This window comes from Chinchilla lanigera, unplaced genomic scaffold (genome assembly GCF_000276665.1).
Source record: "Chinchilla lanigera isolate Chin_1 unplaced genomic scaffold, ChiLan1.0 scaffold00060, whole genome shotgun sequence".
Lineage (NCBI taxonomy): Eukaryota > Metazoa > Chordata > Mammalia > Rodentia > Chinchillidae > Chinchilla > Chinchilla lanigera.
The window spans coordinates 13,986,058-14,012,587 of NW_004955461.1; the positions used below are offsets into that span (position 1 = coordinate 13,986,058).

Consider the following 26,530-nt stretch of genomic DNA (forward strand, 5'->3'; position numbering starts at 1 on the left):
ACACCCAGAAGTAAAAACACTGTGATAGCAATGAGTACACATAGCACTTGAGGTGGTTTTTTGCGGGGGGAGGAGGTGTGATCTGTTTTCCAGTTTTTGCAGTACTGAGGATTGAACCCAGAGCCTTAACGCTGAGCTGCATCACTAGCAGTAGAGTGACAGCTGATTCTCTGACACTGCTGCTGTCATCCCTTGGGCCCTGGTCATCAAGTCACCTTGCAGCAATGAAATGCTGCTGCTGTTACTGAGTAACAGGCAGAATGCAGACTTTGTAATCTCTGCTAATCTCATGTGAACTTCAAAATGAGTGTTCACCTCTTACGCTCAATCAAATAAGCTCTGGGGCTGGGGATTTAGCTCAGCGGCAAAAGCACCTGCCTGGCAAGCGCAAGGTTGTGAGTTCAGTTCCCGGTACCGGAGGGGGAAAAAAAAAAAAGTAAGCTCAGCTTGTCTGCAAAACAGAGATTTCTTTCTTTATAGGTTTAAATATTTATTGAGTGTCAGGCATAAAGTCACAGGAATGATAAAACATGGTCTTTGCTCACAGGAACCTCATCATCTTTGGCAAAACATACATACATCAAAGGATGCACATGCCAAATATTAAGTGAAAATGTATTCCAATAATAAGTTGGCATCTTTAGCCTGAAAAGGCCAAATGATAGATGATGCGTACCATGTTCTCCACACGGAGCTCAAACGGCATCGGGTTGTACACCATCAGCTGGACCTCACACACGTCTCCTTGAACCCACTGGAAATCTACAAAACACAAACGGGAGAACCCATGATAGTGAGCTTCTGTGCACATTTTTCAGGGCTTCAGCTGATTCCTATGGCAATGTATTTGTCCACCAAAGTGGTGGGCACTATATTTGCCTGCGACAAACAATGCACAGCTGGCTTATCTGCCAGCTCTCTGAAACAAAGCAGAGCTTGATGTGACATGATGTGAAGGATGCTCCTTGCTGGCTTCAGCAGGCAACACTCCTGTCAGTATGCCTGATGCAGCTTCACAACACTGCAATCCATCCAGGCGGCACTGCCTTTAGTATAGAACCATAAGATTGCAGTACCTCACTGGCCTGAAGGCCAGAAACATAGGCAGAGGCCATTCGGCTTACTTGAAAGAGCCACAGGGCATGATCTCCCTATGCTCCTAAGACTGTAAGATAAGAAGTGACTTTTCTTCCCCATACTCCCAAGTCACCTGCCATGCAGAAAGAGGCAGAACTCTGAACTGACTTCCATGCCCCAAGGCCCAGTGTGCATACTGGGTGCAATCCCCTCCCTTGAGGACAGATACCATAATTATGCGATGGTTTGTAACAAAAGCAAAGGAATTATGCATATGTCATTAAGGCTGCCTATAAGTTGGCTCTCAGTGGCTACCAAACATGGTCTGCTTCAGGCCCACTGACTTTTCACTGTGTCCCAATATCCAGTGCCACTTGCTCATATCACTGCTCCCAAGCCTCTCTGAACAGCAGCCAGGTGCTTAGGAGCACTCTCTCACTCTTGTCTTAGAACAACCCTCCAAGGCAGCCCCCAATTCAGTGAGAGGCATATCAGTTATCTACGGTCACATTTGTCACCTCCTCAGAGTAGAGCTCAGATCACAGTCATGCTGTCACATACAGACACAAAGACCAGTAAATTACTCCACAGTGCAGCAGGAAATGGTATCAAGGATTCTAATACTCTGAGTCCCCTGCTGTGACAGTAACTCCCCCAGGTAGACACAAAGATTCAGCTACAGAGACTAGCAATTTAAGTTAAATACATGTGACTCTCTAAGCCTGCAAACAGGTACTCACTGATCAGAATATGACCAAAAAGGTATTAATGCCATAGAAAATAAATTATATTTTCCTACTAATATGCATTTTGGCTGAACCTTTTATTATGTCTCAGAAGAAAACCTTACATCAACTCCTGAATTTATCCTCAGCCCAAATGATTCTGCTACTGTGAAAGCCGTATTATAAAGGAAAAAATATCCCTAGGCATTGAGTCATCAAACTTTGGGTAGACACTGGGCTCTGCCACTTGGCAGCTGTCTGACCTAGGGCTGATAATTTGTATTCATTCAATTTCAATTTTGTCACCTATAAATAGGGAAGATAATGACACCTACAATGTCAGCATGGAACAGCTATGGGAACCACTGGATAACGTTTGCCTCAGCCTCTTCCACAAATGTACAGCATTGTTTATATAAAAAGAATCCTCAACAATTGCTTAACATTGAAGAGAGAGAAATAACAAATCAGAGCCAACTTCAGGGACATGTGATCCAGGATGTTAATGGCACTGGCTCTGTGCTGAAAGGTCCCATATTTGCTCAATGCTTTGCTGTCACTGCTCCAAGATATTTTTTAAAAACAATAATAAAGGGCCCCAGGCTTTCAATTTGCACTGAGCCCCATAAGTACATTACCAGGTCTAAGAAGTCTCACCTCGCCCACCCCCTAAATCACCTCTAGAAGTTTTTATCTAAACAAATTTAGGGAAACTTTGCATGAAATTTTTTTAGAGGAGAAAGTGTATGACCGGGGCTGGGGATTTAGCTCAGTGGCAGAGTGCCTGCCTGGCAAGCGCAAGGTCGTGAGTTTGATTCCTGGTACCGGAAGAAAAATAAACAAACAAAAACAAAAAGAAAAAAAAAAAAATAAAGTGTATGACCAACCCCAATGAGGCCCAAACGAACAGTTGAAGACTCTGGAAGAGCCATGCACGAAGAGTTTCATCAACTCCTTATGACTGGTCCAGGTCCATCAAGGGAAGGCAAAGCCAGAAAGCACGTGCCATCGTCACAGGGCCAGTAAGCAGCACCCCAGTGCTCTGCCTTTCGGCAATGAAAGGCGGCATTTCCATGGGAGGCTGAACAGCAGCAATATTCCAGGTCTTTCTGGTTTTTAGAACCTCCACGAAATCACTTTATGAATTAGATTTTAACTAAATCAGATCTATGGGTAACTGCCAAAGGCAGCAAATCAAATACCCTGTATGAGAGTTATGTATGTGTGCACACATGGACGACTAGGCCTAAAATTGTGTCCTGAAAATACCAAAAAGCCACTGAAAACCAGGCAGCAGAGCACAGAGAGGAGCCCCAGAGAAACAGTCTTACCAATTTTCTTGTTCTTCTCCTCTCCGCGGTTGTGTGCGATGATGGGCGAGTAGATGAAGGGGCTCTTGGCTGACACGTTCTGACCCAGCAAACTTTTCATTTTCTGGGGCCGGAGGCTGGTAGGAAGGCTCAGCAGCTTCACATGCCTGTTGTTTCAGACAGAACACAAATGTATCCCTGGCCTTGTTGGCTGGGTCTTGGAATAAACTCCCCAGTACCATGTGTGAGAAGAACAGTAAACCAGGAAACAGGTAACAAACTGAGGAAATGGAAAGCATTCAAACTCAGCAGGACAAGGTTGCAGAACCCGTGTAGCTCAGAGACCTGGACCCAAGGGTAGCCTGGCATGAAAGGACCAGGCTGGAACTGCCTGACCTGCCCACTAGTTTGCAAGCCTTCTGGCAATAGCCTGCCTCCTCCAAGGTTTGGCTACTGTCTGTAAGATGCTGATGGGCCTAATGCCTCCCCCATAGAGGTAGGGTAAGGACCTGGTTAAACGCTCCTGGCACACTTCCCACTGCTCAGCAGAGAGCGGCTCTTCTCTACTTCTCCCTGTCCCAATGGGCCTGCCCATAGGAAGCTGATGTGAGAGTCTGGTCCATGCAAGCAGAAGGTAGCACTTGGAAAAACAAACAGCAACCCTGCTTTGTCCACATGAGTGGCTGCTTCTCCACCAGCACATGTTCAAATCCAAGCAGCTGACACCCACTGAAGACTCACTAATCCATGGAGCCTCAGCATACTTGAGCATTGTTACAGTTTATATCTGGATGTTCCCTCAAACCCTCACATGTTCATAGGTGGGACTTTGGGGAGGTAAATGAATCATGGGTGCATGATACTCATCAGTGGATTAGTCTAGTTATGAGCTTATAGATGAATGTGACTTTGGGAGGTAAGGCCTGGTAGAGGGACACGGGCCACTGGGGGCATGGCCGGGAAGGATCTATCTACCTCCCTTCCTCTCGATCACTCTCTGCTTCCTGCTGCCATGCCATAAGCTGTTTCTCCTCTGCCAAAATGCTCTGACTTAGAGCCAACAGAGTGGATTAAAACTTCTGCAATCTGTGAAGTCAAATAAGCCTCTCCTCCGCAGGTACCAGGTATTATGTCTCAGTGACAAGAAAGTAACTAAGACAAGAACTGTGCTACCCAATTAAGCACCACAACTACATTCTCAGTCTGAGTACTCTACTGTCATCTCCACATTGTCAATGAGGAAACTGACACGAAAAAGACCAAGTATATTCACAGCCTTCGATTCCATGGGTGGAAAAGGATGAAGACATGCCTTTAACCCACAGCATTTTAAGAACTCCCTTTGAGGAGTTTGGCAAGATGGTAGCTAAGGTCTGGAATACTCTGAGGTCTAAAACTGAAAGGAAGCATAAGGGTAGAGGTGGGAGAGACTGGAGGGTTTATGGGAGACTGGATGGGTTTACTAACCATCATGCATCTGCTTGCTCGCCTTACCCACACCACCCAGCCTCTTGGCCTTAAAGCAAGGCAGGCAGATGTGCAGCTCTGGCCAGCAAGCTGGGAGCAGAAGCTACAGGTCCATCTGAGACAAAATGCTTTAAATCTATGCAGCAACCTTCAGCTCTTTCTTGCCACCACATGGCATGTCATGGAGGTCAGATGCTGAGAAGTGGGGCACAAGATGGACACAAAACGGGGCACCTGGACCACTGTGCAACCCCAGGGAGGCCAGCTGCCCTGGAAAACCGTCCAGCTTACATCAAACTTGCATGACTTTGTGTTGAATCACTAAGATTTCAGGATTAAGTTTTCTGTCTCAGTGCTGCCTCCCCTATACTAACAATAAACTCGAAGAATCCAAGCAAAATTGCCACCTCTACTACAGTCCCATCCTCAACTATGCAAAGTGTCCTACAGCACTCAACAGACAGGCCCATGTCCCAGCCCTGGTAGAGTTTTGGTCACATATATAATCTTGTACACTACCCACACAGCAGGGGATGCTTAAAAACTGACGTTCTTTTCACCAAGGATTATACCCAACACACTTTCTCTGAGTCCCTTCAAACCTCAACAGGCCACTGTGAGAACTAACATAATGCATGTCAAGTGCCTATGATGGTACCTGATAAACGGTAGGTCAACAAAGCCTTCCCTTCTCTTCCACTCCTTAAAACAAGACTGTAGTTATTAAAGCCGTCCCTGCTGCAAAGATTACAACACCAGATGGAGTGAAAACGCTAAGTTTTGGTGCCTGCTGCAAACATGGAGCCAGACCCTGGACCCAGCAGTGTCTGATCCTGGGCATGTACTTGTGTGTAAAAGGATTCAGTTCTCCTGGAGCACGAAGTTCATATGGAGTCACCCGTGCCATACCATGGTTCTACCCAAAAGCAAGATGCCACCCGGAGTTCTAAGGAGTTCTCAGGAGTTCTCTCTGCTGGGAGAGAAAAGCCAGGTCACATGCAAGGTTTATTAAGTATGGGAAAGAATTCTGAGGGCATGGTCAGCTAGAAAAGCGACCCAATAAATGGCTGTGGCATTCACTCACAGCTCGACATTTTGCATCAAATGTCATTTTATAATATGTGCCCCCTAGAGAAACAATTGTTCAAAGCACCTGACCTAAAGGAAACATAATTCACTTAGGATAAATTGCTGCAGAATTAATAAAATTGTATTTGGTCTATGAAACTGTGATAAGCACAGCAGAATTCCAGGGATAAGGCATCCAAGACAGGATTATTTTTAAAGATTCCGCTTGGAAACTCATCATGTTTTGAAAATACGACTTTCCTCGGTGTATTATGGCTAATTGAGATCAGGCTAAGCAACAGTGGAATGCTAATTAGGAAAGTAATAGAAAACAAACAGAAGAATGACAGAAAAAAATTCACCTTTTCCTCTGTAGTTTTTAACACATCTACTGTATTTACAAGGAAACATCTAGAATCAGCAGTGATTAAAAGTGGCCTCGTCTGCACCATATTGGAACTCTGTGGAGGTCACACTGCTCTGAGCCCTGGTGTGGCTGAATTCATGGGACAGAAAAAAAACACACCAGCCAGGAAAGATCAGCCCATTCCACTGCTGAATGCCACCACACATGTCTTACTGTCTTCAGCAGCTCTAGTGGAAGACATTCTTAAGCAAGGCTATGGCAACTATGCCAACTATGAGAGAAAGTTCTCAACTATGGAAGGAAGGAGGTAGAGCCATGGAGGCTGCATCCTAATTGCTGTCTGAAAAACTGCCCAGAATGCTGCACCTCTATGCCTCTTTTTTAATAAATGGCTACAATACTTCTTCAGACAGTAAATTTAACCTAAAAGTCTAAGTTTTAAATGCTCCCAAGCTACTCAAAGCAACTCAAAGCTCACTTTGGCTGGAGAATTTGATGTTTATCAATTGAAATGTCCTCAAATCCAGAGCTCTTTTCCAGGATGAAGAAGCTAGTTCATCAAAAACCAACCAATGACTTCCTGCCCCTCCTCATTGCCACCCCCAAATTAGAGACTCATTGGTTAACTGGAAATGGCACCTATTCCAATTTCTTCTTTAATAATCCACAACATGATTATTTGGGGCCTGAAATTCTACTATAGGCTACTGTGTATACACACTTGATTCTCTCTGCAAAAAATTCTGTAAGGAACAAAGGCTGAGTGGAGTTTTAATTGGCTGCCCTCTACTGCAACTTCAGGCCGAAGCGCGCAGGATGGGCCTGGCAGCCACCTGGTGGATGAGATCATTCCTGACCATTTGAGCCCCAAACGGTCAGCTGGGGCCAGGTCCATCTTGGGCTCTCAATATACATTTGATTAATTGAATTTCAGAATAAAATTAAACGGATGTATTCTGGCTCCTTTTCCCATTAACCAGCATCATAATAACTTGGAACCACTTTGGGGTGAACCTAGTCCATGCTCCCAGGCTTCAGAGAACAGGTGAGCCTTTTTCTATAAGTTGCTAAAATGGTTTTATTGCTAAAAACTAAGAAAGACATCAATGGAAAAGAAAATGGATCCAACTGTCACTTTTAAAACAAAGAAATCATAGTTTTGAGACATAACCTTGCATCCTAACGACTCTACACAGCAGGTCTGAACATTGATTCACTAATGCAGACATTTCCTAACCAACTCATTCTGTGACACAAGGAGCTCTGGTCCTCAAATGTGCATGCCACTGAGCTCTTCCTGTGTCTTTGGGGTGACTTGGAAAGTCTCCCTTGAGATATTTTTGTTTTTTGTTTTTTGTGGGGTTTTTTTAAAGATTCAACTAATAGAGACCACATACTGGACTCAGAGACATTTGGTTCAAGTATTTAAATAGTCCCTGGCTTGTTTCTAAGGAAACGTTGGCTCAGACCACAGCTCCTGTGCCAGCCTCCCTGCAGGTGAGACAAGGAGCATTGATTTGGGAAGAGGCAGACAGCCCCCCTGGGGTGTCCATCCTTGACCAGTCCCTGTGAACTCACCGAAGCCTGCAGTGTGCCGGGCACTGATGGAGCACCAACAACATGGGTCTGCCACTCTCGGTCAGCATCACTGAACACCTGCCCTCTCTTCGTGACATCTGAGAATATATAACCCTGAGTTCTCTGCTGTACATCTGCCAAAAGGTCACTTGTGGGAAGTCACACCAGAAAACAGTCAGTGCATGAGCAGCCCCCTGCCATTCTACACATTCTCACAGTGTGGCTGCGTAAGCCAGATGACAGAGGTCCATACTGCTTCATCCTCCAGGGGCGCTGCACTGGCTCCAGGTGCTGGGTTAGCACTGATGAGTGTTGGCACTGATAGGAACCTGCTGAGACTTTGGGGGGTGGGCTAAAGCTGCAAAAGATGTCACTAAACATACCTTGACATCCTCCTCAGGACAGGCTACAAGGAGTTCCCCACAAACCTCTTACCATGAAGAGGTAAGTTTCCAAAGTGGCAATACTCTACACCTGTTTATAAGGAAAACAGGGCCTTGTGGCCAGGCATATATCCTACCTTTTTTTTTTTCTTTTGGTACCAGGAATCGAACTCAAGACCTTACACTTGGCAGGCAGGCACTTGTGCTGCTGAGCTATATCCCTGGCCCCATATATCCTTCTTGTTAGCGATATCAGAATGTTCTTCCTATCTCCAGCCATCACATAGGATCTTACAACTTTTGGCTAGTAATAGACCTCACTGCTATATTTTCCTACCCTACCCTTACTTTCCCCTCAGTGAGTTACTGTAACAATTTTAATACAATATTCAAATTTATAAAATAAGGATTATATATATATATATATATATATATATATATATATATATATATATATAATTATTACTTGGACCATTTTGGGGAGAGTCCAGTTCATGCCAGACTAAGATCCCAAAGGCAAACTTATTTATTAAACAAAATAGATCAAAAGTTGTCCTCTTGTCCTTCCTGCCCCTACCAATTCAGGCCTGCAATCCTGGGGAGAGCAGGGGCAGGTGAGAGTACACAAGCCAGGCATGGGCAGGCAGAGCCCAGCACAGGAGGAAGGGCCACAGGGGCATAGCAACAGCCCATACAGAGGCGCTGACAAAGGTGACAAGCAGCCACAAATGGGGGGATGGGTTAGATAAGTACTGTATTAATGATAAAAGGAAACATGTTTCTCCCTGTTGGAGAAGGAGCTACAGATATGAGAAAACTAGACCGACTCAGTGCTACTGGAGTGAAACTGGAGACATCCATATGTTCATGGTTTTCAATACATATAAACAGATACTGAAATAAATACAGACATAAATGTGATTGTGCAGAAGATATACATAGAGTCAGATAGACTGCCTACCTCAATCTACCAAGAGCAGAACTCCAACAGCAGCCAACCCACACAGCACCCACATCTCACTTCTAACCTCCATTCTCCATTGAAATGAATAGGGGCTCTTTGGAAAAATGGTTGCTACAAAACTCAGAGGAGCAAAAGCATAAGATAAGCCCAGAGCATTTTTCTGCACCAGAAAGGAGGAAAGCCAGCATAAAGGGGCTCCCATGAACCAAAGTGGGGACAATTTGAGGATCAGAATAATAATATAACAGATTTTATAATCATGAAAATATACTATAGAAAAAAATGAGTTGACAGATAGAGATTAATCAACCTAACTATCACTCTGCAATTTTCCAGCTCTGAGGTTTTCTGACTTTAGATATTATGAATTTTTTTAAATAAGTAAAGGTACATTTTAACATTTCTTGACAGTGATGGAACCTAATATAGCTGATTTAATTTAATATATACAAATAAGCATAGTAACTGAGAAGACGTAGACTGACTTCTAATTAGATGGAAGCTCCCTCTGTAAGAACCTTGTCTGCAGAGACCTCCTTCCCCAGAACTCATGCAATTCCCATGTGGGAGGGAAGTGCCCTCAACCCTACAAAGGCAGAAGAAATTAGCGCTCAGAAGAGATAACAGGTCTCTCAAAGTCACACAATTAACTACAGCGTACAAGATTTGGATATAAGACTACTGAATGCAATTCTATGATTTTCCCCATTTTACATTAAGGGAATTTCCACACCTGGGCACAAATAAGACAGACATGTCAATCAACTGCAGGCACCATCATGAAGAAAGACTTCTTTCCACACCAGCATGTCTCACATGATCAAGACAGAGGGAGCTGAGAGCAGGACATGGCACTAGGCCAGTCCAGAAGGACAACGAATGGCTTCTCTTTGGGGCAAAGGGGATCTTGCTTTGGCCAGGAAAAGAGAAATGCTAAAGAATGAAGAATTACAGAGCAAGGACAACACACAGATTCCCAGTCTTCATATTTTCCAATGCAAAAGTCAGAGTAACAGCACAAAATTGACATCTGGCCAGCACATGAAAGTAAGCAAACTTTTATCTGTAGATGAAAAGTAATCCAGAATATAAACTTGAGCAATTTGTAGGTAAGTGGATGCAATTTGAGCCCATAAAATTGAATGAAATAAATCAGACATACAATCTTAAATATCACATGGTTGATCTTACATGAGAAACTTGATAGATAGATAGATAGATAGACAGACAGACAGATAGGGAAAGAGAGAGAGGAAATACGGAGATCTTTTTCAAATGGCTGGGGGAACAAGAGAAGAAGGAAGTGAGGAGGAAAAGGAGAGAAAGGGGATGGGAAAAAATTATGAAATTAGAGCTTTCACAAATTTGGGAATGGGACCAACAGAAGGAGCAGGGAGAGAGGGAAAGTGCAAGGGTTTTTTAAAAAGATAAAAAAGAATTAAGATGTATTACATGCATGTACCAACTCCTCACTATAACTGTAATCACTGTTACCTACTGGAAACATCTACTAATTTAAAAAAAAGAAGTTGTGCTTAGCACTGAGCTCACTGGTAGGAAAGGATGCCCCTGAGAGTGGATGGCCTAGGTCTATTTCCTAAAAACTATGGGTCTCCATGATAAATAATTTTCTTAGAATTTTTTTTTACATACCAGGTATTTGTGTTTGGTGATTACTAGTCTGACCCACAAGAATGAAGAACCTCTGAGCTCTGTTAGAATTATCTAAATATGTTATATACATCAAAGCCCCCAAACACAGTGAAAGTAGGGTGGAGGGCAGGGAAAGGCGGATATTGGGAAGGGAAAAAACAAAGTATTTTATGTGTATGTCCACATCTACCAAATTAAACCTGATACTCTGTACAACTAAGACAAAAATTTTTAAAAGTTTAAAAAGAGAAAAAAAATGGCAAGAATTATAAGTGTGTTTGAAGAGAAGAAGAATATTTGGAGGAGGATTAATGGCAATGTACCTTTCACTATAGCAAAATATGTATTTTAAATATATATCATAATACATACTATAATAAAATAAAATAAATATCTTTTAAAAATATTTACACAGCACTTGTAATGGTGCCTGGCACATAAAAAAAAAAAAAATGAAAGTTAATCCAGAATAAAACCACAGCCCCAGACCTATGTGTTAGTAGGAACAGAATTACAGAGTTCGCCCTGTGAGCTAGAAAGTCCACATGACCAAGGGAGATGACATGCAGCTCACAAAGTCAAGCCCACTGTCTCCAGGCAGTGCTCTTCCAGGGCAAGATGCCAACTGGGTGGGCAGCACCTGCTCCGTGCAGTGTCCACTCCTATACACAATACAGAGGCCGAAGTTGGGGCTTTTGTCAGGGGCAAGGTGGCGAGCAATGCAGGTGGACATCACCCACTGGAGTGGTCCTGCCTGGCTGCCTCTCTAACCTCCATTTCCTTTCCACTATGCCCAATAATTCCTGGGCTTTGCTTTAGGGAACCACACATGCACTCCTCCCATTGGCTGTCTCATTTGGGGTGTGCCTCAGACATCAGTCCACAACTCTGTGAGGGCAATGGGAAGAAAGGAGACACTCGAATATGCTCCTAAAAAGGATGCAGCCTCTTTCCCTCACGGTATTCCCAAAAGCTACCTTCCCTGTTTCCTAGATACCATGAGAAGAGAATGTCAGGTCTGGAGTTGCTGCTACTGTTCTGATGCCACACGGGGCCTGAAACTACAGCCCAAACTGCAGAGGACACTGCAAAGAGAGGCAAAGAAATTGTTGAATCTAACAAGTTGTTTGAACCCTGGCTCTGAGGGTTGCCTGAGTTCCTCCCTGGATTTTCAGGTGAGTGTGCCATAAATTCTCTTTTTGCATACATTAGTTTGGGTTGGGTTTTCTGCCAAGTGCCACACAAAGAATTCTAATGGATAGATCTGCTTATACATTCAACACACATAATCATCTCGGGGCTAACAAAGACAAGAGCTATTCCAAGAGCTCTCAAAGAGAGGGACCCAAAACATCAATGTAAACATATAATTAAGTTCCATAAGTGCTAGCAAAAAAGATGTGGCAGATACTGTTGGCTGGCTAAGCCAGCACCAATTTCTCCCTTGCTCACTTACATTTTAGATTCTCTGAGAGCTATGTATGTATTTTCTCAGCTCTTCTTATAACTGCAGGTGGCCATAAGACACATTTCTAGCTAGTGACACTGGGGTGGAAGCCCATATGAATCTGTCAGGAACATTTCTGCTTTCTTAACAAAAGGCAGACATCCCTACACCTGCCCTTTCTCCCTCCTTCCTGCCTTGGATATAGAAGTGTTATATGGGGCAATTGCAGCCATCTGGTAATCATGAGGTGAAAACAGAATTGCCAAAAGACTATTTCAAGCTTCTTCATGATAAAGAAAAATAACTTCCTATTGGGTTCCTAACCATATTAGGTTTCTTCTGTTTTGTGTTATTGTTATTTTGAGGGTTTTTTTCACTGCTGGGGATTAAGCCAAGGGCCTCACACATGCTAAACAATGCTCTACCACTGAGCTATGTCCCCAGTCCTTTTTAAATTTTATTTTATTTTGAGACAGGATCTTGCTAATTCACCCAGGTGTACCTGGACCTTACAATCCTCCTGCCTCAGCCTCCCAAATATCTGGGACTGCAGGAGTGGGCCACTACACTCAACTAGTTTTGTGTTCTCCATAGTTGAAATAGTCCCTAACTTATACAGAAAGTAGAATGATTTCTACTTCAGTGTCTTAGGAAAAGGCTTTATAAATGTTGGGATCCTCTAGCTAGATCTTGAAAGATAACTAAGTATCGTAAGGCAGAGTAAGAACACCAAAGGTGTTCCAAGCAGAAAATGAAGCCTAAACAAATAAAAGCAGTCATACGTTTTGTCCACTCTAAGTACTTCTGAAACCAAGGGCTTTGAGGACAACAGGACCAAGCAAATAAGGAGCTCGTGGTCAAGTCCAGAAAGACAGTGGGTCACAGGGGGTCACACAAGGAAGGTAAAGCAACCAAGCTGGATACTGTGCCACAAGCCATGGGAAGCAGCGCAGGCTGCAAGCAGCCCTGGCTTTCCAAATTCTCGGACAAATTCCCTCTCACTGTCATGGTCCTCCAGGCTTGGGAAGACCTTGCTAGGGACACTCCAGCAGGAAGGAAGTGAGCCTGCAGGCTTACCAACAGCATTTGCCCAAATGTTAACTAGCACACTTCACCCTTCAGTCTCATGTTTTCAAACAGCTCAGGGATGGAAATCATAACATGACAGTATTTTTCAGTCAACACACTGTTTGAAAATATGGGCATAAAAATATCTCAAGAAGAGAACTAAGGTTTACTCAATGCCATGTGCCAGGCCTACACTCCAGGCCTCTTCGCACATCAGCTCAGCTAGACAAAAACAAGCAACCCTTCTGTTTTACAGAAGAGGGAAATGAAGCTCAAAGAAGCTACATCTGTATCCATAGTCACAAGCTAGTAAGTACAGCACAAACCCAGGACTTCAAATCCAACTGCCGGGTTATCTCAGGGCCCAGCCAGCTGTCTTCTGTATGCAGGAACAGGCACTTCCCCAACTGTGCCAAGGCCCTGCCAGGACCATTCCTTCCAGCATCAATGACAAGAGGCCTGGGTTCTTGGACACTGAGATACAGCATCAGAAACCCAGAATGTTCTATGGGGTTCAGGATGTTCTATCAAAAAAGGCTTTCTAAATTTAAACATGATCCATCATGATGTAGATAGAAAATTATTAAGAAAGGCTTTCTAACATTTTATTTTTAAAAAATGAATCATCCCCTTAATCCCAAATCAAATACATTCCACTTTAGGTCTTACTCATACAAAAGCCCAAAAGGGTTATTTTACTTTCCAGCTCCTGTCAGGGACAAGGAAGTAGTGTGGGACACAGAGGAACAGCACCCTTCCTCATACCATCTGCCACGGTACTGTGACATCCTCCCAAGACTCTGCAAGCAGCAGCTAGAGCACCTACTGGCCACTGCCTCACCTTTTGGAGCTGAGCCTGGCCACTGTCTGATGAGTGGCCTCAAGGACTCCCTTCAGAACACCAGCATACAATCCAAGCAGAGCTGCCAGGGACCTCTGTGCACAAAGACCCTTCCTGCTCCACCTCTTAAGGTCACACAGTTCTCACTGGCAACACAAACGTGCTTCAAGAGAGTGCAAACACCAAGAAAACCAGCATCAACTAAGCACCGTAGCAATAACGTCACATGACAGGTTTTTGTTCTTACCTGTGTACTTTGCTGGCAGGTGGAGATCTCAGCCATACAAAACCATGAGAGATCAATGACTCAGTGGTGTCACATAGATGCCTGCAAATGGAGCCCCAGCCATTCCTGCTGCATTACAAGACCGAAAGGGATCTAGAGGACAGAGCTACATCGTAACCATGTCCAGGAGACTGTACACATCCTAGGCGCATGGAATCTGGGGTCACAGTACTTCTACTCAACAGTAAGATGCCAAGTTTCAAAGGTTTCTTTCCAGGCTCCAAACAAATCTTTCAGAAATTCAGAAATCACCCCATGAGATTAGTTCATAAACTTTGTTTAAGGACCCACTCTGTGCATGCCAGAGGCCTTCTACTCTCTAAAATCTTACAATGTTTGAAGAGAGACAGTGACACAAGAAACAACCACAGGACCTGCAGCTGCTACAAAAGGTAACAAATAGTAGGCACTGTGGGGACACTGAGGCAGCAGCAAGACAGGGTGCCTGGGGACTTCCAGGAAAATGGCAGAGTGATGAACAACAGACAAAGAGCCTTTGCGAGATTTGATGTCCAAACACTGGAAGACAGCAGCATGAAGAAGAGAAGGAGGGAAGTAGGTCCCCTGGGACCCAGGAAGGACCTGAAGTGAGAACTAAAGCCCATGGGGAGAGGAAAAGGAGAAACTTCAGTGAAGAAGGAGGAGACAGGCAGCGCTTTATCCCTGAATCTTGACTCACTGGTGGGAGGGGCAGTTTGAAACTACGGATGCATGGTAACTGTTGGAGACCCCAGAGGCCGGCGACCCCATAGGCCTCCATGGAGAAGTGCACAGTGGAGCAATACGGTGGACACAGCAGACTGCCATGGCTGGTGAGTTGTTCCAGAGAGACATCCTGCAAGAGAGGACAACTGGCCAGGACCCATCTTGGAGAGGGACCAACTGAGCTCAGGACCCTCCTGGCTCCACCTAATGGCTCCCAGCTGAGTCCAAGCCTACAGAGGACATAGGGACTGCAGCAGGATAGGCAAGTCCGATTCCAGCCTAGCAGCCAGAGGCCAGCCTAAACTTCAGCGGAAAAAGGGGTACAGACCACCTTTCTAGCTGCTGGCTTGCTACAATTGATGGTGGATCTGGGCTCTGCCCATGTTGTCTACCAGTGGGAGCACAGACACAACTCAAACTGGACATTTTCTCATTTTCTTTTTTAAAATTTTTTTCTCTCTTGTTTTTATGTTTGTTTTTTCCTCGTTGTTTGTTCTTATTTTAATGAGTATGAACACAGTTTTGAGCTTTTTTGTTATTGTTCTGTTCTGTTCTTGTTTTTAGTTCTTCCTTCTCTCTTTCCTTCCTGTCTTCTGCACCAGTTTCCCAAAGTTTGGAGATCCTCCTATGTCCTCCAGCCTTTCTTCTAAACTCTTTCTTTTCTTCTATTTCTCTATTTTTTCCTCCTAACCCCTTTTAAATTTTCTCCACTGAGTGTAAAACTGCAATACTGACAGCTTATTTACTGCATATAATTTTTTGGTTGGTTTTAGATTTTGTTATATAACCACTAATCTACGTCATATGGTTAAAGGTGGCAAATTAATAGTTACCTTCTGTTTGTCATTTTCTAGACTGTGTTTGATGCTATAGTTATTGTTGATTGTACCACTTTAGCCAAAGTGACATAGTTGTTCTAATCAGTTGTTCTTCCTGGTATACCAGGACCAAGATTGCTGAGAGTCATAAAAAATACTATAGGCCAGTGCCAAAGAAGGGGCTGGGTCAAGTAGATGGCAACTTTTCATCCTTAATAAACTGAAGAGGTAGGATCATGCAACAGACTCAGAACTCAAAAGCCAGGTGCATCTAGAAGACACTTCTCAAAAGTAATCATTGCCTAAAGGTTCTAAATACAAGCAATAAAGTTCACCATAGGCAATTTATAACCATCAACTCAGGAACTGAGCTTTTTAAAAATACAAAATAAGAAGACACTTAAACAAGATGCAACGCCAGACTTCCAGCTCACCAAATACAACCCAGGTGCCCATGAGGTGGGACAATCTGAAAGCCCCCACCTGGACACTCTAAAGTGATATCACTCTAAAGTGATAACAACAAAGCAAGGTTCTAGAAAAAAATCACATCAGAAATAATTGCCTTCATTGTTGTTTTGTTAGTTTTTTAATCTTTAAAATAAAAATGCAGAAATAATTTCTCAAGTAACTACAGAGATTATGACCATAATGAAAGACATGCTTAATGACTCTAGAGCAGATACAGATTTTTTAAAAATAAAGCTCAGGAAAATGTTGGAAACCATGAATGTCCAACATAGGAAAAAATATAATCTATAAAACAGATTCAAATAGATATCCAAGGGATTAAAAATTCCATTGAAAGTATATGCAGCAGAATGAGCTAGTATGAGGACAGAATCTCGGATATAGAACACAAGACTGTGGTTAGAGATCAAGAAAAGAAAAATATTTCAAAAATACGAAGGGACCATGAGAAATCAATCCAGCAGATAGTAGACAATGCAAAGAAGAGTAACGAAAAAAAGAGTTTTACATTGGAGTCAATGAAAAATCAGAAGATAGCACAAATAACATAAAAAGTCTGTTCATAGGCATCACAGCAGGAAACTTCCCACCCAGAGGAAAAGAATTTAACATGCAAAGCTGGGCATGGTGGCGCCCATCTGTAATCCCAGCACTCGGGAGGCTGAGGCAGGAAGATCATTGCGAGTATGAGGCCAGCCTGGGCTACAAAGTGAGTTCAAGGCCAGCCTGAACTGCGTAGCAAGAACATGTCTCAAAAAAGACAACAACAGAAAAAAAGAATTTAACATGCAGTAAGAGATGCATAGAGAACTCCAATTAGCCATGATCAAAAAAATCTACACCAAGACATATAATAGTCAAGATTACAGAAATTCAACACAAGAACAGAAAATTAAAAGCAATTACAGAAAAGAAACAAATCACCTATAAAGGAAAATCCATCAGAATCACAGTAGACTTCTAAACACAAACCCTTATGTCAAGGAGAGCTCGGACTGAAGTATTTCAAGCTCTGAAAGAAAATAACCTCTAATCCAGACTGATGTACCCCACAAAACTATTTTTCAAAATTGATGGAGAAATAAGATTTCCATGACAAAGAGCAACGGAGGAAATTCATGAATACCTAACCAGTACTCCAAATGTTTTAAAGGACATTCTAGAAAGAGGTAAGAAGGATTATAATTCCATGAACTCCACCAGAATGAATCCACCAGGAAAGGCAAACAAACAGAGGGGCAAAAAGGGAGCCAGCAACAGGAAAATAACATGACAAGGATAAATCAATACATATCAGTTATAAACATCAATGTTAATGGTCTCAATTCACCAATAAAAGAAACACATTGGCAGAATGGATCAAAAAACAAAATCCAATAATATGCTGTATACAAGAAACACATTTAATTCAAAAAGAAATTCAAAGAATGAAAGTCAAAGGATGGAAAACAATACTCAATGCAACTCCATGCAACCCAGAAAAAAGCAGGGGTAGTTATTCTATTTGCAGACAAAGTGTTTTTCAAGCCAAGACTGACTAAGAGAGACAAAGAAGGTCACTACATCCTTGTAAAGGGAAAAATCCGAGAGGAAGAGATAACAAGCATAAATATATATGCAACAAATCAGTGCACCCAACTATATCAAGTATTAACAGATATGAAAAATCAAATACGAACTAAAACAATTATAATAGGGGACCTCAATACCCCACTGTCAGAAATAGAACCAAGTACACAAAAACTCAGCAAAGAAATAACAGAACTGAATCAAACTTTTGAACAAATGGACTTAGCAGATATCTACAGAGTGTTCTACCCCACAACATCAGAATGCACATTCTCCTCAGTTATACTTGGGACATTCTCCAAAACAGACCACATAGAACACGCTTAAGTAAATGCAAAGGAATTGAAATTATCCCATGCATATTATCACACCATGGTATAATGAAATTAGAACTCAATGGCAAAAGAAACCATAAGAAGTTCATAAACACATGGAAATTAAATAACACTCTCCTGAACAACCAATGGGTCACAGATGAAATTAAAGAAGAAATTAGACAGCTTCTACAATTAAATAATGATGCCAGTACAAATACCATTATGGGACACAATGAAAGCAGTCCTCCAAGGAAAATTTATAGCAGTGAATACCCATATAAGGAAAACAGAGCAAGCTCAAATAAATAACTTAATGTTGAAGACAGAATGCCTGATACCTTGAAGACAGGGTGCCTGAAACTAAGGTGAGAAATCCAAGGGAGTAAGTAGGCACCGGTCCACAACATGGGGAGGGTAAGCAAAGAGCAGGCAGGAGAGGAGCTGCCCCGTTCCTGTGCCATTATTGTGGGGCTCAGACAGCAGAGCCAGCTGAATGCTCAGGAGCACAAACGGAAGAGGCCAGACTGGTCCCTCACCACCCAGAGGGAAGGACACAGACACAGAACCAGCAGGCTAAATGCTCATGGGGCTCTGCCATTTGACAGGCACAGACTGTAGCAAGTATGGAAGCCAGGGCCTTGACTCTCATCCGAGACACCTACACTCTGAGGACTGCTATAAACCAGACACACAGTCAACCAGAATGAGTCCTGTGAAGACGTCTACATGTGACCAGAGCTGGAGATAGCCCTGGAGAGAGGCAAGTCTTGCCTCCAGGCAGCAGTGGGCCCAACTCACTTGACGATGGGCAGCTTTGTGAAAGGTACTGGAGGCAGCGTGAGCCCGTCAGGGAGGGTGAGGAGCTCCATTGTCCCAGGACACTTGGATGTGTAATTCTCCAGACTTTGAGTCACATCTTTCTTTTCTGTAAACAAACACAAAATACAGGTTCATTAGACAAAAGTACAAGTGAGTGGCTTTTATTTGTTTTATTTGGTGCAATCCATGCCAGTCCAACAAGTCCAATCTTCCAAGAGAAATAAAGCGGTAGTGATCACCAGAGGCAAGAACAAAGCCACAACCTCAACTGATTTATCTGAATAATCACTAGTGGCTGCTCCACTTCAGGGCCTATTGGTAAAAATAAAACTAAGTTTCTGTCCTCTAGGGGCCCTCCTTTCCTGAGAAAATAAGCCCTTACCAATCTGCAAGAAAGGCTGTAGGCAGGATAGAGAATTGATGTATTTCATAACAATAGTTCTCCGCCAAGCACATGTCAGGGCTTGTCCCCAAACACCTTGTAGTCTATCCATCTAACTGATATTCAAGCAAATAATCACAAAATAATACTTTTCATGCAAATACAGAGTTTCGTGAGGTAAGACTGTTTTCCTCTCCCACCCCACTCCTTTCAGAAAGGAAAACAAGACAGAGATGGTGGTAATAATGTTTTTGCCCATTGGACATTCTAGACACTTGCTCAAACTTTGAGATGACTCCAGCACTGTGAGCCTGAGAGCTTACCACATGCTCTCAGGTGATAATAAATGGGGACGGCAGCCCACACCATCCCCATGTTATAAGTGAAAAACCAAGGGAAGGGACCTACCTGTCAAAGGTCATGCACTTGGCCCTAAAGCCATCTTCTCACTTCAGTATTTTAAAGAAATGAGAAAAATAAGAACTTGTGGGATGGGTGTGGATGAGAGTACAATCAGAACAGCACAGTGGGACCCAAGCTTGAGTAAATGGTGTGGCCTTCTCTAACCTTCCATGCAGCCACCACAAGCGAAATAGTGTTTCTGAGCCTCAGGTTCCTGCAGAAAGAGTAGTGCCTATCTAAGGAGTCACCAAGAATAAAATGAGATAGTGCCTTGAAAATCAATGACCCAAAGATTTGAGCACAGGATAAACTGGAATGATGACCACTGTTACTATCATTATCATCCAGCTACACTTACGGCAATTCCAGATGGTGGACAGAGAATACATAAGGGACTACAGAGTTAGCCTAAGTGCTCCACTCAGGCTGGGGACCACAAGTAATAAATATCAAGGCAAAGACTTCCTAGATCTCAGGCACAGATACTGATTGATAAACTGCTGCTGTAAGAATTTTCTGTCTAAGCAGCCTTCTTTAGGAAGCAAGAAAGTAAGCAGAATTATTTTTTAATACAATATACTAATGATAATCTCCAACATGAAAAAAATCTTAAAGTAATCAAATCATCCCCAATTTATATATGATAAGTCTCCCAAAGGGCTCTAGCTGATACCATGAAAATTATCTAATTTGCCTAATGTTGAGTGGAGCACTTATAGTTTAGATGTCTTATTAGGTTAAATTATACACACACACTCTCTCAGTAAACGCTGCTAAAATGAAGAAGGAAATTAATCTATCAGTGATGTCTAACGCTACTCACCAAGTATCCAAAAAGTCAGTCCAGCCTAAAGCCTACCTAAGCTGTGAGTAGCCTGGCTAGTAAGGAAGAAAGGTACACAGCAGCTGAGGTCAGGCCCAGTCCCAGGCCTTTCTTTCATCCGGGACCTTCACGCCTGTGCCAAGGGTCCATTGTTTTCTATGAAGTTGAGAGACCTCAGCATTCACTTATCCCCCTTGACTGCCATAGCTATGCCTGATGGCTCCCTGCTAGATATGTTTATGCTTCACCCACTGCTGTGGTCTGAGTGTGTCCCCCAGAATTCACGTGTTGGAAACTTTACCCCTAATTCAAGTGTCAGGACATGGGGACTCTGGGGAAGCTTTTAGGTCATAAGCGCTCTGCCCTTGTGAATAGATCAGTGCCACAGTAAAAGGAAATGCCATAATAAGAAGCAGTTTGGGGGCTGGGCATTTAGCTCAGCGGCAAAAGCGCCTGCCTGGCAAGTGCAAGGTCGTGAGTTCGGTTCCCGGTACCGGAGAAAAAACAAACAAGAAGCAGTTTGGCCCCTTTTCATACTTTATACCCTTCTACCTACAGGCATCTGAGTACACAATGTTTCCCTCCCATGGAAGACACAGTATTCAAAGCGCCATCTAGCAAGCAGAGGGCAGCCCTTAGCAAATGGCAGTGCTTTGATCTTAGACTTCCAGCCTTCAAAAGTGAGAGAAATAAAGTCCTGTTCTTTGTAAAATACCCAGTTGGTGTTATTTGTAACAGCACCAGAAGTAGACTAAGACCCCCCAAACCTCAATAGTCAAATACTAATCTGCTAAGGTAAAACAGTCTGCTTCAGGAACAGAGAAGGTCCAAGGACATGATCAAATCATAGGATGATTTTTTAATGGTCTCCTGTTTTCATGGCTGTCACCACACTCCCACCCAGAGGTGCTGACTTCTGCAGGGCACAGGAACATGGACTGCTTCCCAGCTTTTCTTTTCACATTGCAACCATGGGACATCGTGATCATTTTAGTGAGGTTTGCAGAGTGAGCTGCTGCTGTTCAATCCCCAGCACGGCCTATCAATTATAAAGTTCCCATTGACCTTTTTCCTAATGGATTTGAGCATCTGCTATAAATTGTTGCCCAGATCTGCTATTTAATCAGGGATTACAAAATGGTGACTTTCTAATTCTGTAATTTCTCTGTACTTATAACAGAATTTGTATTTGAGGAAGGATTTTTCTCTTCATCAACCATTTGGCTATCTTAAAACATGATGATATTGACAGGAAGATTAATAAATGCTTATATTTTTGGCTTCATTCACTGTGTAGAAAATAGTGCCTGATTAGCTTCTGAGGTGACCAAGGAGCTGTATATTATTCAGTACCATTATGAAGCAGTAGATTTTTATGTACTTGATTGGTGTCACATTCTTTTTCAGATTGTCCCATCTTTGTCCAGGGGGAGTCCTGGACAAAGGGTTAGTTCCTGTATCCTTTGGACATTACTCTTTGATAGCTTTCTTTCTTTCCAGCCCCAGACCAGAACTAAATCACTTCTAAGACTCTGATTCCTTTAAATAGGAAATAGTGTTCAGAGACCAGAGAACCTAGAGAATCTCACAGCTACTGAATGCTTACTGTCTCTTTAGGCCTTTATAAAGAAAAGACAATTTACAAAATGTTTAAAGTGCTAAGACTCTAAGTGATTTTTACTTTACATCTTTTTTTTAAAGTCTGATGACTAAATATAAAGGGTTTGGTAATACAAGCTCCTTAAAGGGGAGGATATCTTGTCATTACTCACAATTCCATTTTCTAAGCACTTTCTATGTGCCAAATATTATTCTATATTGTTCAGACTATAAAATTCTTAAGGCAAGGGATCCTAGTATATAACAGAATGTTAATATTCTCTCATTCAAAATAGATATGTAATACTCTCCTACAAAATCACTGCCAAAGGAGGGTAAAAGCATTATTAACACCCTTGAAAGACAGTAAAAACTAGCTTGAAGAAAATCTCATAAATTTGATGATAAATTGGTATTAAATGCTACCAGAAATAATTAGTAATTTTAAGCATAATATTAACATTATGATTATATAATAAAATTCTGGTTATTTACAAATGCAGACTAAAGTACGAAGAGGTGAAATGACATAAGGTCTCTGGGATTTTCTTCAATCCAACAAATTAAAAAGCCAAAGGTGATGTAAATTGTATGCAAAGCTCAAAGACCACTGAACCTCGGCAGCTGGTATACAGGGACCTGTTTTACCATTCCTTGTACTTTTATGTTTGAAAGTACTTCAAAGGCCACACAGAGGAACAAAGCTGAATGAATCCTCCAGTATCAACAGATGAGGCCTGACCGCTGCTACCTTATGTCACCATAAGGTCAGAAAAAGAGACAAGGCCCTGGTAGCTGCCTGTTTGTTCCTCATGCCAAACTGAAATGAAGCTTCTGATAAATCTTCACATTCTCAAAGCGTAACTCCTTAATTTACTAAAACTCAATATATCCCATTTCATTTTTATCAGGCTATCCAACAATTATTTCCACCAAATTAGAGCATCTGATGCCCTCAAGAGCTATATTTTTCACCCCAGAAATTGAATACTGCATGCAGATAAAAAAAAATTTTATAAAAACTAGTTGTTACCTAATTATATTGTTCTCAATAAAAGCATAAAATGTGATCACCAAATTTTTTACCATAAACAATTCACATGCCATTTAGTATTTCAAGAGTTGACACTGGCATGAAAACCAGCACATCATGATTTCACAATTTATTCTTGTATCTTCAAAATAATAATCTGTGACAACCATGTTTGCAATAAGTCAGTTTTGGTGTTCTAAACAGGTAAAGAATAGAAAGAGAAGAAAAAAGTAAAGGTTTTTTCCCAAATCTGAGAGGAAAAAAAAAAAAAAAAAACAGGACAAAAGAAAACGAAGAATAGAGAAGGAAAAGTACAAATGTGGTTTGATACAATCTGAAATTGTATTTTCAGAATCAATTCTAGTATTTCCACTTACAGAAACCACAATTAATATTTGAATTGTTTTAATGAATATTATCGATCTTTCAACATAATTACACTGGTGAGAAAAGGAAATACTGTCAATGGAAATGTAGATTAAAGAAAACAGTTTAAAAAAAAACAGTAAAGAGGTTCCTAAAGAAAATAAAAATACATCTACAATCCAACCCCACAATCCCTTCTCTGGGCATATACCCAAAGGAGTTGGAATCACTCCCTCTTAAAGACATCTGGGTTCCATGGGCACTGCAGCATGAGTCACAATATTCAAGATACAGAAACAATTTAAAGGTCTACTGATGAAACAAATGGATAAAGAAAATGTGAGATATATACAACTGAATATTATTCAGGCTTAGAAAAGGAGAGCCTGTCATTTGTCTCAAAATAGATAGAACTGGAAGACATTCTACTCACTGAAATAATCCAGAAACAGAAGATAAATGTTGCATAAACCATTTATAGGTGTAATTTTTTTAAAGGAGCACAAGAAGACAGAGATATTGGGGGAACTGATCCAAAGGGTACAAAGCAGCTAATATGCAGGATGGACAGGTCTAGAGCTCTAACATGAATATGAGAGCTAAGTTAGTAAAACTGCATTGTATTAAGAATTTTTGTTAAACATATACACCTTAGCTGCTCTTGTCATAAAGAACTATGTGAGATGATAGATATGTTAATCTAGCACCACAGTAACCATTTTAATATCTATATTTACCCCATGACATCATGTTATAAGCCTCAAATGCACACCATTTGTTTTTTAAAATAAATAAAGGAATACAAAGATTTACAGTTTCTCTGAAGTTAGAGGTTTTAACACTTCTTTATTAAAATAATTAGAAAATATGTAGACAAAAATCAATAAGGATGCTGAAAATTTGAACAATCAAACATCTTCTACTAATTGACATTTATAGAACACTATACCCATCAACTGCAAAATACAAATTATTTTCAAGCACTCATGAGAAATTCACCAAGACAGACCATATGCTCTGCTATAAAATAAATCTCAATAGATTTTCAAAGACTGAAATCAAACACAGTATATTCTCTAACCATAACATTAAAACAGAAATCAGTAACAACAGCAGACCTACAAAAGCTCTAAATACTTGAAAGCGCAGCAAAACACATCCAAATAAAACAAAAGTTAAATTTTAAAAATATTTCTAAATGAATGGTGTAACACATGTCAAAATTTGTTAGCTGCACCTAAAACAGAGCTTAGAGAGAAATTTAAATCTTTAAATGTTTACATTTTTTAAAAAAGGTCCAAAATCAAATATTTAAGTCTCTACTGTAAAAGCTAGAAAAATAAAATAAAATTATACACAAAGTAGAAAGGAAATAATAAAATAAAAAAGAAATAATAAATAAAATAAAATCATTAACATCAAAAATTGGTTCTTTGAAAATAATTAATAAAACTAATAAACTCCTAAGAGAGAAACACAAATCAAGCATATCCAGAATAAGGAGATACATCCTACTCATTAAAAGGATAATAAAAGAGTATTATAAACAACCACATGCCAACAAATGTGATATCTTTGATGAAATACATAAATTGTCTAGAGGTGGAAAGGAGACAAAAAAATGATAATCTTAATAGCCCTGTATATTTATTAAAACTCCCACAAAAACCGCTCCCATCCCAGAAGGCAGAACTCATATGCTCTGTCAAACCTGCAAGGGAAAAATAGTATCTAGGCTGCACAAAGTCTTCGAAAACAGAGGAAGAGGGAAGACTTTCCAGCTTCTGTTATAAAACCAATATAACCCTTGATTCCACAATCTGACAAATAATTAAAAGAAAATGAAACACCACTACCGAAAATGCAGAACCAAAGAGGCAAACATCAGCAGCACTTAGGACCCACCAAGAAGGAAGTGTCCCAGGAAACACCCCAAGTTCTCAGATGCCAATCCCAGAGCACTACACAGTAACAAAAACTCAGGCCTTACAAAACTGCTATGCACTGACACACAAATACAAATCAGGGCAATTTCTAAGAAGTGGGGGAAAGGAAAATACTTAGACATAAGTCTAACAAACAATTGACACAATCAATTGTTGAGACACAGTACGTGCCAGGTGTATATAAAGTCCTAAGATCTGGAGATGTTTTGACATAATCTAATTAATTATTTATGAGCCAGAGTGAAAGGATCTGATGTTCTAATGGCCACAGGAGCCGAAGAAGGAGACAGACATGACTGACAACAGGGGGAACACTGAGGAGGTCAGATGTGGAGGCCAAGTAGGAAAGGCAGCCTTAGAGGATGAGGGGAAGCGTGAGGTGATTTGATCAAGGACACTGTCCTGGACTTGGCGAGTCTAAATCATGAAGGGATCACCCAGAGGATGGAGAGACCAACAAGACTGCTTACGGGTGACAAGGAAAGTACACTCAACACAGGGTAAACTCCTGAGCTCCAGGAAAACCAGAAAAGGTAACATTTCCTAAATAAGCGGGTAACAAAGGAAACATATGAAGCCAGAGGACAATATTCTTAGCAACACAAAGGTAACGGGCAGTGAGAAACAGAACTAATAAATGGGTTTGAGAAGATCCTAGAAGTTTGGGATGAAGCTCAAGAAGCCAGAGGATGAGGAGAAGTGGGGTTAAATGTGATAGAAACGTTCGTGAGGATCACCACACTTGCAAGTTAAGTAGTCCTTTGTGATCTTCCAAAGAAACTTTAGTAGCTACAGGAACCTAAGAGCAGCAAGATGAAAACCGAGTGGGAAGAAGGATCACGGTGACTAGCACCCCGGGGAGTGAGTGGGATTTATAGTGCACACAGGCTGGGTTTCAAAGTCAGGTCCTCCACTTGGGGCCACACCTGTACAGTCTGAGTTAACCCTCCCAGCAAGTAAGGCATTATCATTAACCTCTCATAGGGAAGAGACAACTGAGGATCCAGATAACAAAGAGCTCTCTAAAGTCACACGGCAAGTGAGCA

The 26,530-nt window shown here is 41.6% G+C and overlaps 1 protein-coding gene across 5 annotated transcripts in view; it reads right to left on the reverse strand.

Moving 5' to 3' along the window:
- Positions 1-26,530, reverse strand: part of Trappc9 (trafficking protein particle complex 9) — a 632,072-nt gene that overhangs the window by 487,970 nt on the left and 117,572 nt on the right. For all 5 annotated transcript variants that reach the window (XM_013521334.1, XM_013521333.1, XM_013521332.1 and 2 more), the window contains 3 exons: positions 18,913-19,039; positions 3,134-3,279; positions 677-762 (listed from right to left, as the gene is read on the reverse strand). In XM_013521334.1, coding sequence (XP_013376788.1) covers positions 677-762; positions 3,134-3,279; positions 18,913-19,039 — 359 coding nt within the window. The remainder of the gene's footprint in view (positions 1-676; positions 763-3,133; positions 3,280-18,912; positions 19,040-26,530) is intronic.